General features: G+C 34.7%; 1 protein-coding gene across 1 annotated transcript in view; it reads right to left on the bottom strand.

Annotated features, from left to right (window-relative positions):
• Nucleotides 1-15,590, bottom strand: part of LOC126360153 (sodium channel protein Nach-like) — a 195,020-nt gene that overhangs the window by 88,548 nt on the left and 90,882 nt on the right. The window contains exons 4-5 of the mRNA XM_050007691.1: nucleotides 8,581-8,743; nucleotides 8,321-8,466 (exon numbers count right to left, since the gene is read on the bottom strand). Coding sequence (XP_049863648.1) covers nucleotides 8,321-8,466; nucleotides 8,581-8,743 — 309 coding nt within the window. The remainder of the gene's footprint in view (nucleotides 1-8,320; nucleotides 8,467-8,580; nucleotides 8,744-15,590) is intronic.

Raw genomic sequence — 15,590 nt, forward strand, 5'->3', positions numbered from 1 at the left:
CTATAAGCAGTATTCCACTGCTTTCAAAAGGATGGATACAAGAAAGGTTGGGCAATAATTATTAGGATAAGACTAGTCAACTTTTTTATGCACCAGAGTAATGATCATCATATTTAAGGATGAAGGGAAACAGTCACTGACCAACATATGGTTTGTAAGACAACATACTGGATGTACTACCATGCCCACAGTTTTTTTATCGCAGAATTGGAGAGACCATAAATATTTTCTGATTACAAGTAACTTAATTTTGCTACTACAGTTTTATTATCTCTTACTTTCACCTCTTTCCTATTAAAAGCATGAACTATGTCTCCTAAATTTTGTGGGAAGGTACTTCCATTATTTGAGTTATGGATGTTGTCATATTTATGGCAATGTTCAGTTGCAGCTATGTTGCCCACATTGCCAGAATTAATAAAGGTTGTGTTGAAATCATCTGGTGTGATAAGAGAATTACAGGAGCTATTTCTGCTAATATCTTTACTTCTGCCCATATGGGTCTTGACAACAGTCCAGGTTGCTTTACATATATTTTGGGACTTATTAATACATAATCATTTATCTTGAACTTTCTTAATCTGATTTCTGCCTTGTACTTGTTTTTTAACTGTATGTATTTTGCTCTTTCTGCTTCACTATTCTTTGATTTGTCATAATAAAAAATTGGTGTCGCATTGGCTGGGGTGTCAAAGCACCAGACTACAAATCCAAAGGCCTCAGATTTGATCCTTGACCAATACTAGGATTTTTGTGTGCCCTTTATTACTTATTCCACCTCTGGCTTTTTATGTGAAAAATACAGATTTGGACTGTGATTCAGAATCCACATTGAACTGTAGATCCCCTATAACAGGCTGAATAATTCAGTTGAAAGGTCAGAGGAGGCTTCAGCACACCATATTCTATTGGACCATTACTAATAAAGCACTGTGGGGTTCAAAACAATCTTTGAATTGTTGCCTGCTTCTGTAGGAAATCATTAACAGAGTTTAAGCCTTTCTAGATCATATGTGAACCAGCTATTCAAAAATCTGAGACCATGTTTCCTGGTGGTACGCTTATTTTTTCTCATTACTTTATGGCAACAAGTTTTGAATGTATATGCCAGTATGCTGATGAATAATGTAAATTGATTTGCAATGTGAGTACTTGTAAGTAGAACACCATTCCAGTCTGTCATCTTCAGCTGTGTTCTATAGTTACCAACGTTCTCCTCATTCAGAAGCCTAATGTACTTACTTTCACTGAAGTTGGGTACAGGCTCTGTAATTTTTAATTTTAACACATACATTTAACTACATTAAAAGGCAGGCAGATTGTCTTGTTGAGTTATTATTAATGCAATAGGAGGTCCTGTGATCTTAGAATACTGCATAGATCAAGTTGTTTAGGTATCTTTAGCACTGTAAGTATTTATGTCACAAAAATTTAAAATCCTGTGTTTAGGCCAGTTCCCAAAGTGTAGTATCAATTTCTGTATGGCTTGTGGAAATGCTTCAATACTAGTGTGTGATGTATGAGTTTTAAAATGGACAATAACATTGCCACTGTTTCCAGTACATATCCTCTACAATAATCATGAACACATAGGACATTGTAATGCAACACTATGCCACCACTAACATATACTGAGCCCCCTTCTCTATGATAGTGTTGTGTTCAATTACAGTAACTCATTACTAAGTGAAAATCTAATGATACATATAACTGCACTTGATCTTCACTTAGCCTGTGTCCATCAATACATAATACAATATTCCTATTCAGTGCTAACAAAATATTGAGATCATCAATTTTATTTTTTAAAGATCTGATATTTATTTGTACAAATAGTAATGAGTCATCCTCACAAAGGGACAGGTCTGAATACTTCTGCAGCAGCACACCAGTTTTCTCGCTTTGCTTGTACATTCTTCTGTCAATTGCAGGTTGTGTACTTTGTAATCTTACTTTCCCACACATCACCATAAATGTTCTATTAGGATCTTCATTACTTTTAAAAAGCTCTGTATACAAAAGAAAAACATTTTACTTTTCTTCATTATCTCGTTGTTGTTGTTGTTGGCTCCAAGCCTTGTCTAGGGTGACATTGTTGCAGCTGAAATTTTGATTTAATGTTCTGGGTTCCTGAAGACACTATAACTGATGAAGATTTGCCTAATGCTATGAATATCTTTTTATTTTACCTTATTCTCCTAAATCACACTGACTTTTCAGTTTTCACTTCTATCACTCCACAAATTATATTATTAGTGACAAACTCAAAAACACATCTGATTCCATCAAAAGCATGCCCACCACTACTTACATTCTGTGGTACTCACAATTTCCAGAGATTTTACAAATAAAAGAGCTTACAATGAAGAATCTTTACTAAAATACATCAATACTTTATAAATGAGTCCAGAAGTAAATTTAATAATTAGTGTTAGGTTGTGCAATTAATAATATGAATTTTAAGTACACCACAAATTTTGTAACGTCAAATAACTTAAAAAAAAAGGGTAACATTAACCATTAGCACATAATGATTGTAACAAATTAATTTCTTTATATACATTCTAGCCTGGAACATAACACATCCTATACAAAATCATATGAAGTTCATTCAGTTAAACAGCTAAGAATGTTCACCTATACCAGGTTTGAGAATATACATGGTATCAGTTATTTCTATATAAAAAAAGGTAATGTTAGAGGAGGGTGAGACATTATCACTTACATCTCTGGATAGTTTCTTGATCACACTAGTTCCAGATGGTGATGTTGAAGTGAATTCCCCAGAGATAGCTATAAAAAAAGTCAGTACTTCTCTCTGGAACTTTTCTTGTTCTAGAAGAGACACCTACAGTAGACTGTCTGGTTTCACATTTGTTGGGTACTTGTTTTCTCACTCTTACATTTTGATTATTTTCACACACCAAATGAGCTCTTTGCAGCTTGACTGTTCATATGCATTGTCTGGGCAACTGCTTTTAGCAGATCTACATGGGCTGGAGAGGAAAGTGCTAAATTAATGGTGGTCCCTTTTAAACTACTGGAGACATATCTCTGTTTGATTTCCTTCCTTCAGCCATCATTTTCCAGGAAACTGCACAGGATATCAACCATCTGTGTCTTCCAGTATGGAGGTAAGGACACATCTGTAGCATATTGCTATTCATTGCCCTGAAGCAATAAATTTTGATTACACTAGTCAGAGCATAAGGACACAGTTCAATGTCACAAAGCAGTTGTGTGCTAATATTCCACCACAAATAGTTCCCAAGTAATATGAACAGTCTCATTTATATATGTAACAATAGTAGTGGGATGATAGATTCAGCTGCTATGATTCCATGAAGTTTGGAACAAAAGTAAGCATTTATGTTCATAAAATACAGTTTGAAAATGATACAAATAGTTTTCTCAGAGGATTTCAATCTACAACATATGTCCTTGTACTAATATTTCATTTATATAAAGTAATTTCACAAAAATATAAATTTAAATGAAGAAAATATTTTACTGTACCAAAATTTCTGACATAATATCATAGTAATTTCTGATTAAATGCAAGAAGCTACTGAAAATTTGATATGGATTTATTATTACATCATGAAATACTATCATAATATCCAAAACCTGAAAGCATAATTTTCATCAAGGTGGAGGAGCCTACATGAAGCACCCCGAAGTACAGTTCTTGGTTTGTGGCTGCAATATAATCTAAAATGAGATACAAATATTGAATATAGCAAGTTAAGTCAAGAGTATTATGTCTTAGATTAGATTAATACTTGTTCCACAGATCATGAATACGACACTTCGTAATGATGTGGAATGTGTCAGGTTAATAAAAGATGTCTGTACAAGATATTACATTACATTAAGATTTCTGCAGTCCTGTAGTAGTGAGAATTCATTGCTTATGATCTTCACATTCAGTCCTATCTAAGTTATGGAGTTATTTTCTTGATGAACTCTCAGGCTTCCAACAGTATGTATACAATTCAACAGAATTTATTAGTTGCAGTTTTGTAAGTGCTGGCATAAAAAGGCATTCCCAGAAATATTAATAAATGCCTATTCTGAAGACTATCTGGAACAGATACTTTGGAAGCCCACTCATGATGGAAATATAATAGACCTATTGGCAATAGGTACACCTGACCTCTTTGAGGATGTACATTTTGAAATTGGTGCCAGCCACCATGAGTCAGTTGTTGAAACAATGATTACCTAACCATGGAGGTCAGATAAACAAGTAAAAAGGTTCATATCTTCAGTAAGCTGGATAAAGAGGCTCTAGTGTCACATCTCAGAGAGAAACTCCACATATTTCCATCTGGGCAGGAGCATGTAGAACTGTGGCTCACATGTAGATATATTTAGTTTTATAGTATAGATATATTTATAGTAGAAAAGTTATAATGGAAGGGACCTTCCATAGTAAACTAACTGTGTAAAGAAATGTCCAAAGAAATAATGACTATAGTATAACAGGTGTAAAATAAAGCAAAAGGCTACAGAAGATACACACTATATGAAACACATTGGCTGTCAAGAAGGTAATATGTGAATCCTGCCGTAGTGCATTTTTATACACAGATCTCTCACAAAACCTCAAGAAATCCTGATCATATGCAAAGACTGTCAGTGGCACCAAAGTTGGTGTACAGACACTTTTGGGAGACACAGAGTAACAAAGCAAAAAAAAAGATACTAAACTCAGTTTCCAAAGGTTCCTTTGTTAAGGAAGATACAGAAGTACTATTCTGTGCCACTGCAGAACTGTATGATTAAGATATTAATGTCAGGGGTGCTATGAAATAGTTAAAATCCCTCAAATTAAACAAGGCACCAGGGCCCGATAAGATCCCTATCAGATTCTATAGAGAATTTGCATCTGAGTTAACCACAATAAACTGTAGATCTCTTGAACAAAAAATTGTTTCCATTCATTAGGGGAGGGCACAAGTTACACCTGTCTCCAAGAAGGTAGCAGAGGTGATACATAAAATTACTGTTCAATGTCATTGATGTCCATGCACTGTAGAATTACAGAATACATTCTGAGTACAAACATAATGAAGTATCTTCAGCAAAACGATTTCCTCCATGCCACCAACCCTGGATCCTGAAAACATCAATCCATCAAAATCCAATTTGCACTTTTCTCATATGGCATCCTGTAAGTTATGGATCAAGACAATCTGGCAGATGCAGCATTTCTTGACTTCAAGAAAGTATATGACTGGGTACCAAGCCAATCCCTATTAGTGAAAGTATGATCATATAGGGCATCTAATGAAATTTGTAATGGGACTTAGAATTTCTCGGTAAAGCAAGGATGTACACTTTGAAACACAGATGAATGAAGAGTCATTGACAGAACTAGAAACAACTTCAGAACTACCACTAAGAAGTGTAGTGGGACCCCTCATTTTGTGTTAACGACCAAGCAGACAACATTAACCATAACATCAGATTTTTGCATAGGGTGCATTTACCTATAATGAGGTACTATATGAAAAAAGCTTCATAAATACCCAGTCCGATCTTGGTGAGATTTCAAAGTAGAGCAAATACTGACAACTTGTTTAAATGTTCATAAACATTAAACTGTGCACATCACAAAACGAAAAAAGAAACAAAAATACTATTTTTATGACAGTATCAGTGAGTCATCCTGAATCAGCCAACTCGTACAAATATCTGGATGTAACAGTTTGTGGGGGCATGAAATGGAATGATCACATACGTTCAGTTGTGTATAAAGCAGATGACAGGCTTAGATTTATTGGCTGTATACTGAGAAAGTGCAGAAAAGGAGAGGAGCAGAGAGAGGAAAACACTGGTGGTTACAATGGCAGAGGATGGCACACAAAGAGGGTAGAAGATGAGAACAGGGAGGAGGTGATACTACAGAGGGGCAGAAACTGTTAGGTGGAGGGCATGGGCAAGGTAAGTTATCTCTGGTTGAGGCTAATGCATACTGTATGATGGTTTTGAACTTTGTCCACTGATCCTCAACAGTATCTGTACTTGAGACAAAACTTTTGTGTTGAGCTGTCAAGTACTCTGAAATCTGCTTTTTGTCACTTTGCTAAAGAGAAAACTCTTCCTACCTTTTTTAATATTTTTATTTATAGCTGAAATCATCGATGCAGTAACCGCTTTATGATTGCTGATTCCCTGTTCTGCATCAACTGTTTCAAATAGTTCGGGTCTGTTTGTCACCAGAAGGTCTAATATGTTATCATCATGAGCCGGTTCTCTGTTTAACTGCTCAAAGTAGTTTTCAGCTAATGCACTTAAAAAAAATTCACTGGATTCTTTGTCCCTGCCACCCGTTATAAATGTTTGAGTCTCCCAGTCTATATCCGGCAAATTAAAATCTCCATCCAGAACTATAACATGGTCGAGGAATCTACTCAAAATATTTTCCAATTTTTCCTTCAGGTGCTCTGCCACAACAGGTGCTTAGCCAGGGGGCCTATAGAGACATCCATTTACCATGTTTGAGACTGCTTTAATCATGACCTTCACCCAAATTATTTCACTTTTCGGATCTCCATCAATTTCCTTCGATACTATTGCACTTTTTATCGCTATAAACATGCCTCCCCCTTCACTGTCCAGCCTTTCTCTGCGGTATACATTCCAATCTGAGTGTAGAATTTCATTACTGTTTACATCTGGTTCCAGCCAACTTTCTGTCCCTAGTACTATGTGGGCATTGTGTCTGTTTATTAATGAGAGCAGTTCTGGGACGTTTCTACAGATGTTCCTGCAGTTTATTATTACCAATACAATATGATCTCCTCAAATTCTACTGTGTGAACAATTATTTGTCTTTGATATATGAATCACCTATTTATTGTAAGTTTCTGTCTGTGATAAAACATTTCTTCGAATTAGGATGATTCCTACGTGAAATTTTTCTGTGTCCTTTCGTTCATATTTATGGACACTACCTCATGCTGCAACCATCCTATAAATGTGCACCTGCAAGTAATTCTCCATATTTCATAACCAGTCACAAATTGTAAAAAGTGGTTAACTGATGATACAAAACAGAGGATGCTGCATTGTTTGTTAATGTAGCACCACTAATGCTGAAGTGCCAGTCAATTGTTCCTTATGAATCATAAGTAGTTTACTACATGTACCTCACCATTTTCTTATTCAAGACTACCAGAAATATAAATTTTCAACCATTTATCCCTCACCTCATATTCTCATCTGCATAATTTTGATCCTATAAGTTTGCATGTGGAAGTCTGTAACTATCAGCAAGTTTTGTTATCATTTAATAAATATTGTTGTTTCAAGTGAAGTAGCTTCTATGAATAACAACTTAGTTGATATCATACACAGTCCTTATAAGTGAGATCTTGATAATTCTATTTCATTAAAGTGAAATTACTACCTACAAGGTGCACAGTTTATGCCATAAGTTGCAAGCACACAAAAACTAAAATAAACATGAAGAAAACTATCACTAGAAAATTAAATTCTGTCATTTACATTTGAACAATTAGACATTTTACTTCATTACATGGTTATTCTCTCATCTGACAGGTAATGTTCAAATTTTTGGTGATAATTAATGTTTATTTCCCAATATAACAGAAGTCTACATAAATGTTACTGTATCTAAGTATCAGTTTGAACTTAACTGCAATAAAAAAGAACACATGAGCTTCTTAAATATCAATACTAATAATCTTAACCTGCTTCTGTAGCTGTGGGCAGTCACACATGCCTCTACAGTGTGCTCTATTCAGAGGTAGCTGGTCGGAATCTTGAAGGTGGAAGAAACTTTCATCATCAGCATTTGGGGGGAAGAGGAGGAGGGTGGTAGTGTAAAGTTCAAAACATCAAAACTGTTCCATTCTGTTTCTTGTAGTGAGAGCTTGTGGTACTGTTGACAACCCTTCCACTGGACACGGTGATTAAATTCAGGAGCCACCTTGGTATTATTCATGAGTAGTGGGTCATGTGTCAGCACCAGGTTTCATTCTCTTCTTCCTCTCTTCATCATAGAACACAAACCTTACACCACACTACACCTCCATTACAGAATCCATACACTTAAGAGACAACTATCAGACAATGTATGAAAGGGCGATACCTACTGAGTGTAGAGGAAGGAAACCCTTTCTGATTAGGTAGCTGAAACTAACACTCAGTGTGACCCAGACAGCAAAACCATATTATTCTTCCTTTCTTTTTACAGGTCCATCATTTTTCTTACTACTGAAGTTAATTTGATTTCAGTAATCTCTTACATCAATGCCCACAACACATAAAACACAAACAGTGGACTTACGTATCAGCATCCACATCTGGAGGGTAATAGTTAAAAGAACAGCAGAATCCAGAATCAGACTTTTGCATTGTGAATAATTGATTACATGGAGTTATTTCGCCTCTCCATTTGCACTTCACCATGAGAGATGAACATGGTTGTGTAAGCTGTAAAATTATAAAAAGCAGTCTTAAAAAAAAGTTTGTTCACTGAAGTTTACACTAGCATAGCTAGAATTATTTCATTAAGCACGCCATTCATGAGAATAATTAGCAGCTTACTCTCAACATCAGTGTCTCCATAGCAAGGCTGTATTCTTGTAACGTTTGTTCTAGTTCACTTATATTGTGTTGAAATTGATTTACTTTCTCTGGTTGGATAATTTCAGCCAGTTGTTGAACAAATCCATAATACTCATCTTCCTCTAGTTTGTCCTGGATACCTCTGGAACAGGAAGTAATTGTAAATGAAAAAAGGAATTTTTACTCATTATTCAACAAGAGCACGTAATTATTTCTGTTATTATATTTTTTGGAAGTGAGATACATGCAGATCATGTTTGGCCACTTAAGCACTATAAAATAGTACAATACCATGAAGAACAAGCACTTTTTCTGTACTGAATTTCAAATATTTAATTTACTTAATTTACTGACACTGTTTTGTAATAGTATCTCTTGCAGTTTAAATTATAATGATACAGACCACTTTATTTGGTAACATTATGAAAAGTGGTTTCAAAAATTGAAGCATTTTCATATAATATACAGCAAGGTTGAGCAAACCATGTAAACACACTGTAAATTACACCAACTGTAATTTGTAGGTGTATCTCCACAAGAAATGTAATTGCAGGAATGAAATGAGTATACATTGATCTACATTTTTCAAACAAAAGAAAATGAAAATATTTCATTCGAATAAATTGTGTATTCCAGCAGAAAACCTAAGGAAGTTAGTAGTAGTAGTAGTAGTTCAGTTGGAGTTAACAATAAACACAAATTTATACATATTATAGTTAATTTCCCAACAGAAATATATACTGTAGCACAGAAAATGAATGTTTCACAGATTATGCTCCACTACTCTTTACATACCATTACACACAGTCAGATAATGATCATGTGGCTGCAAATAATGCATGACATGGGTTAGAGGTCAGGAAGAGGGATGTATTAAGTTATTCAGGGCTTCCTTATAAACACAAACTGAGACTTTGTTCATGAATACAGTGTAGATAAAGCAACTATCGAAACTGTCTTTCATAATTTATGTGAAACATGTACTGAATTGTGGTTCTCTTGCTCACCACTGAAAAGAAACAGTACTGAAGCAGACAGAAAATTTAAAACACTTAAATGGTATGCTGATGATCTTGGTTGAGTAAGGTAAAAGATACTTTAACTGTACAAAATCAAAATGTATAAAAGTAATTGCAAATGTAATACAGAACAGTATGAGATGTCTAACAAAGCTCACCTGAAAAATAAATAAATAAATAAATAAAAATAAATTATAAAGCCAAATTTCAATTTCCAGACATGCTACTTATGAAAATTACATAGAAAGAGCCATAGAATAAATGCAAGGCTGCCTGTGATATTATAACAGAAGGATAGAATAGTTGAAAGGATAATTAGGCAGATTAGTAAATTGTATAGAAAATACAATACTCTGAATGATGCCCTGCATAGGTTTAGAAAGGATTGATTCCCTAACACAGCAGTAGCTTAATTTGTAGCATGCATAACTAAGGGATAGACTAACAAGTGAGAGTCTGCAAGATGTTTCTGAACTTTTCAAAAACTTTTAATTGTGTATGGTAGAACATATTATTAGAAAAGCATAAGTCTTATGGAATAAGGGGGAAAGCAACTGATATCATAAAATACTGTTACAAATGTCTACTAAGATTCTGCATTTGTTAAATATGAACTGCTTCAAGTATCAGTGCTTGGCCCACAAATTTTTATTTTATATGTAAATGATGCACCCAAAATAGTAGGTGGAAATGCTGTCATGTAAGCAGATGAAGCTTCATTTGTTATAAGCAGTGTTTCAACAAAGACTTGGCAGAAGTGAGTTTCTCTAAATATGGAAAATGAATACAATTATTTCAGAGGAAACAATCTTTTTTTTTTATAAAAATAAACAAAACCACATACATGCAAATACATGGAATCAAAAAATCTGAACAATATTACTATCAAGCCTGGAGACTTGGCTCTAAAAGAGACATGGAAACCTATAAATTCCTGTGCATGGCAGTGGATAGGTACCGGTACTCGACACAGGAGAAAAACATAACTAATATCTGTTGCAAAGTGAATGCAAGTAAATTTCTAATGAGAAAAATATGAAAGACAACAAACACTAACATTGCTAACAATGTACTATGGGTTAGTTCACTCACAAATTTCATATGGTATCCTGGTCTGGAGAAATTCTACAAATGTGGACATACAAAGAGTACTAAAGATACAAAGTTACATCCTAGAGATTCCTGCAGAAATAAATTCAGGAAACTAAACATATCATGAGTAGCATCAGTTACATACACGAAACATTTATTCATGTAAAAAGTAACCATCTGCCATGCTAAATAGAGATATCCATAATGACAAGAAATAAAAATAATTATGATATCAAAGGAAATCAGCTCATATTAACAAAGACTATGTAAAAGCTGGATGTCATCTACACAACAGTTTGCCAAATTATATGAAGATAACTGGAAACATATGGGTAATTTCATGCGAAATCACCCAGTGGCCATTGCCCTTATGTCATAGATTTTTCTGAAAATTAGGTGTAAGAATGTACATAATGAGTTAGGGTTAAAATATTTTTTCTGGAATTTTTTGACCAAAATTGTAATTAGGAGACCATTGTGAAATGTGGTCCCCTTCTACCAACTGGCGTTGATAAATGAAGTGCCTTGTAAGTTTGTAACCACTGTAACTTTTTTAGTTATGAATCCGTTTTATTCAATTTGGTGCCATTGGAAAGTAAAAGAATAGAGCTATAATAAAAAATTTATTAAAGTGCTGTGTCTAAGAAACAAATGTTTGAATATTTATAATTAATGTAATTTCTCACCAATTTTTTTTTTTTGCAAACTTCAGGATTTTTTTTTTTTTTTTTTCAGCAGAATCACAAGTTTCACCATCTGAATTTTTGTTTCAAATAATTCCTTCTGCCATACTTTTCAACATAAGGGTGTTTGTCCTCTATTGTTAGATATTATGCTTTTTCAATAATGCTGTAATAATTAATTGCTTCACATTGCTAATCAACAATACATGAAACAACAATGAAAAATTCAGTCTAGCAGCAACACGCACATGCGGCACATGTGATATGTTTTTGTGTGTCTGTGCACTTTATATATCTGAAGGACTTTTTGTCTTGATTTTGTGCTTCTTACATAAGCAGCCATTCTGTCTGGTAAGTTATTTGAAAGTCCAGTCAAACCCCTCAATATGATGACATTCTGGAAGTAGAACCCCTCAATATGAGATAGTGAAAAGGAATAATTGAAATTAAAAAGAGAAAGAATTCATCCAATCCATGCATAGTTGTGCAGTAACGTATAACCATGCAGACTTAATTTAACTTCCATAAGTGCAATGGGTTGCATTTTTTCAATATGTTACAGTGCCCTCTGATGTTGTATAATTTCTTATGAAGCGATGCTAGATCACCCAATCATATTATAACCTACAAATGGTTGTTGCAGTATATGCTTTCTTTGATTGTGGCTTGTTATCAGATGTTTTAATGAATTTTATTTATCAAACATTATAATGAGTAAAAAATGATCATGTATTTTATTTAACATTGTTTTTTCCCTGTTACTGTTATGCTCATCAGGTTTAAACTGTCATGGACCCTACTTAATGCCACTGACACATCTGGAAGTAGCATTAACCCTGTATATGACATTCCACAAATTGACATAAATGGCAACAAAAATGACAATGCAAGTGAACTTATGCCAGTTCTGACCTGATGAGATCTCAGTCAAACTAATCAACAACATTGTCATTGTGAGAGGACAATAAGATGACAATTCATTCATGATGGTACACTGCCAGGAACATTTCCTTGAAAATACAGACACTTGTTGGATGTTTATCCAGATTCCATCACTTCCAAATTTTCAGCAGATGAAGTTCTCATGGTCAAAGCTGCTAAAAAAACATGCTTAACTCCAGAATTTATCACTGGGGCATGGCACGTGAATTGCTATGGTACTATCGCCTCCCTTGCTTCAACCTCCCAACCTCCACCATTCACCAACCCCAACATCCATCCCATATTAGATGACCTCACCACCCCTACCACCTCTCTTGCATAATTCCATCTTTTCTGACTGCTTCTGATCATGCATGCTCCACCTACTCAACACAGTGAGAAGTGGTCCAGCCATGCGCCTGAGTAAGTAGCCAGCAGGCTGGTCATGAGTACGCGCATGAAGACAGGATCTGCAGTTACACCATCCACATCCATGTGCTCTGCATTCTGTGGTGCTCTAATATCAATTGCATGATGCAGCATGGGGAATTTCTCTGGTCATCATTGCATTTCCAAAGTGGGATAATGTTTAACCTAGTTCATTCTGAACTTCTGTGGTGTACACATATTCTCACATGTATCAATGCCCACAAATAAAGTGTAGATTCACAGTAGCCACTATCTCTGTTATTTAACCTGGAGCATCCTCACCTATGACTAGTCTACAAAGTAATTTGTATTATCTCTGTTACCTCATTTACATGGAGAATAATACTTTTCTTACAATATCAATGTTCGAACAATATCTTTTGGCCTACAAATTTAGTTCCTTGTTGCTTCGTTTGGTTTAATAATATCATCTATGAACTACTAATGCCAACATGGCATCTGACTGGGAAAAGTGGTCACACTGATGATTGGGAAAAGCAACCAAAGTGTTTACCCCAACAAGACCTAGTTACTTCAATACATAAGACATAATACTATACATCAGATTGACTACTAAACCCTTTTATACACAAGGCTATCATTTGCAATTCTACCTCTTTGAGACCATTTTGAATTAATTAATTTATAATATTACATGAATTCTCTACTGGTGCTTGGCAGAACATGATTATAATATTAAACAGGAAACTCTTCCTCGTGTTTTGCAGAACATCAGTAAGTGATTCCTGTTTATTAATTTATATTATTTCAAATAGCCTCTGTTTTGGTATATTTGGTCTACTATAAAAATCTGATGGAAAATGGTCTGCTGCACCTGCTTGGTATTGTTTCAGAAACTAGAGCATCGAGATGCTTAGAATATATGTTGAGAAATCAAAACAGCAAACGTGGGATCCTGTTGCAAAATTACTGGCTTCATTACTCCATCAGGTGGGGAAAAGTGATGGCTGTATAAGCCTTCAGACAAGTGCATATAATAGTTTATTGGTTTTCTCAATTGAATTTTCCTATTGATACAATTATCTGTGCAATTATTGTGGGATGTAGCAATTGCTCCTTAAATAAAAGTTCATTTACAACAGTGTGACTGTTATCAGTTGTACAGTTCCATTCACTTTGTCTCATCAGAAAAATGAAAGGATTCTTTTTTCATCTCTTCTGCTACTTAACCATGAGATCATTCCACAGTTGCATAATCCTGAACAAGCATTAAAATATACTGTGGCAGAGACATTGCTTCATGTGAAAAGTCTGACGAACAACCACAATTTCGGCTTTGTTTATATTTCTTGCAACTGTTAGTGATTTATCTGTGTTTCATGTCCCTTGTCTTACAGCAGGCCATTCACATGAAGGGGCTATAATTGGTTTAATAATAATCTGAGGATGATCAAATGTTTCTTTCACAATACACCACTCTGTCTTCATGGAGGGCTATCACTCTTTACATAACAAAGATTGTTCACATGTTTTTATCTTTTGCTCAGTTTTATGTATGAGGCACATCTCACAAAAATAATGGTACTAGCAAAGAAACAATTATTTTTGTTTAATATGTAAAAACACAGCAATCAGCATGTGCCATTTATTGACACAGAAACTGTGAGAAGTGAGTACTACTACATACTTAGGATGTTCTTTGCAGTTGAACTGCAACAACATGTGGAGCCACAGTTTGCTTCTGGTTGAGGGATTCACAGTTTGTTACTGCCTCTGTAATATAATTTACCACAACCCAGATTTCTATGTGCCACAGACGTATATGTTTTTAATAATAATAACAACAATAAAAAATATAAAATGTATTAATGTACTAATACTGAATTGTTTAATTGCTTTGAAATGTAGCGAATATTTTATCGTAATAATAATAATAATTTGTTGTTATTTATTAGTGAATAACACATTTCTTTTGCATGCAAGAATTTGCAACTCAGAAAATTTAGGTTCTGAAAAGCATTTCAGTAAGTCAAAACAGTTAAGAAATACAGGTTTCATTTAATTAATTTAAGAACTATAATAGCAACAAACTCCCTCATATTTGATAACTTCATAATTTACTTGACATGAAACTGAAATGTTAACTCACTGTTAACAGTTCTCGCAACACACTACAATGGTCAACACTGATCTACAATTATGCATATGTAATTGTATAAGTAGTTGGAACATTGTTTCTTTCAGTAGTTTCTACCTACTTAACAAGTCTGGTTTGTTGTTGACACCTTATGGATGGGCATCTTTACCTAGCTGTAGTGTTTATTGGTCAGGTCAAAAGCTTATCCACATGAGCAAATCCTCACCTAAGTATCGGAAAAGTATCCCATATTCAACATACAGGGGATAGACAGAAATATGGAAATACCACAGGCACAACACATTACCATTGCTAGCTTGGTGTAGAACAAGCATTGACATTAAAAAGAGCTTTGAGTCATCTAAAAATTGATAACACAGGTTATGTACAATCTTTGTATGTGATCTTACACTATTCTTCCTGCAAAATTACGGCAAATTCAGATAACAATGTGGATACTGATCATACGCCCTTCTCTACAAAGCAGACCACAAGGACTCAATAATGTTGAGATCTGGTGAGAGTGGTGGCTAGGGGAGATGTGACAGTTCATTCTCCTGTTCACAAATCACAACCACAGATCTACAATAGGCTATTTCCGAACCAGGGCAAAAACTTGATAGTGACCTCCCCCCCCCCCCCCCCCCCCCCCTCCCTTCCCACTGGCTGTTTGAGATGGGACGTCAAAAATTTTTAAAAAAGTGGTTTTTCAAAAATATGTTCATTTTATAGTGCATATCTTTTTGA

This window comes from Schistocerca gregaria, chromosome 1 (assembly GCF_023897955.1).
Source record: "Schistocerca gregaria isolate iqSchGreg1 chromosome 1, iqSchGreg1.2, whole genome shotgun sequence".
Classification (NCBI taxonomy): domain Eukaryota; kingdom Metazoa; phylum Arthropoda; class Insecta; order Orthoptera; family Acrididae; genus Schistocerca; species Schistocerca gregaria.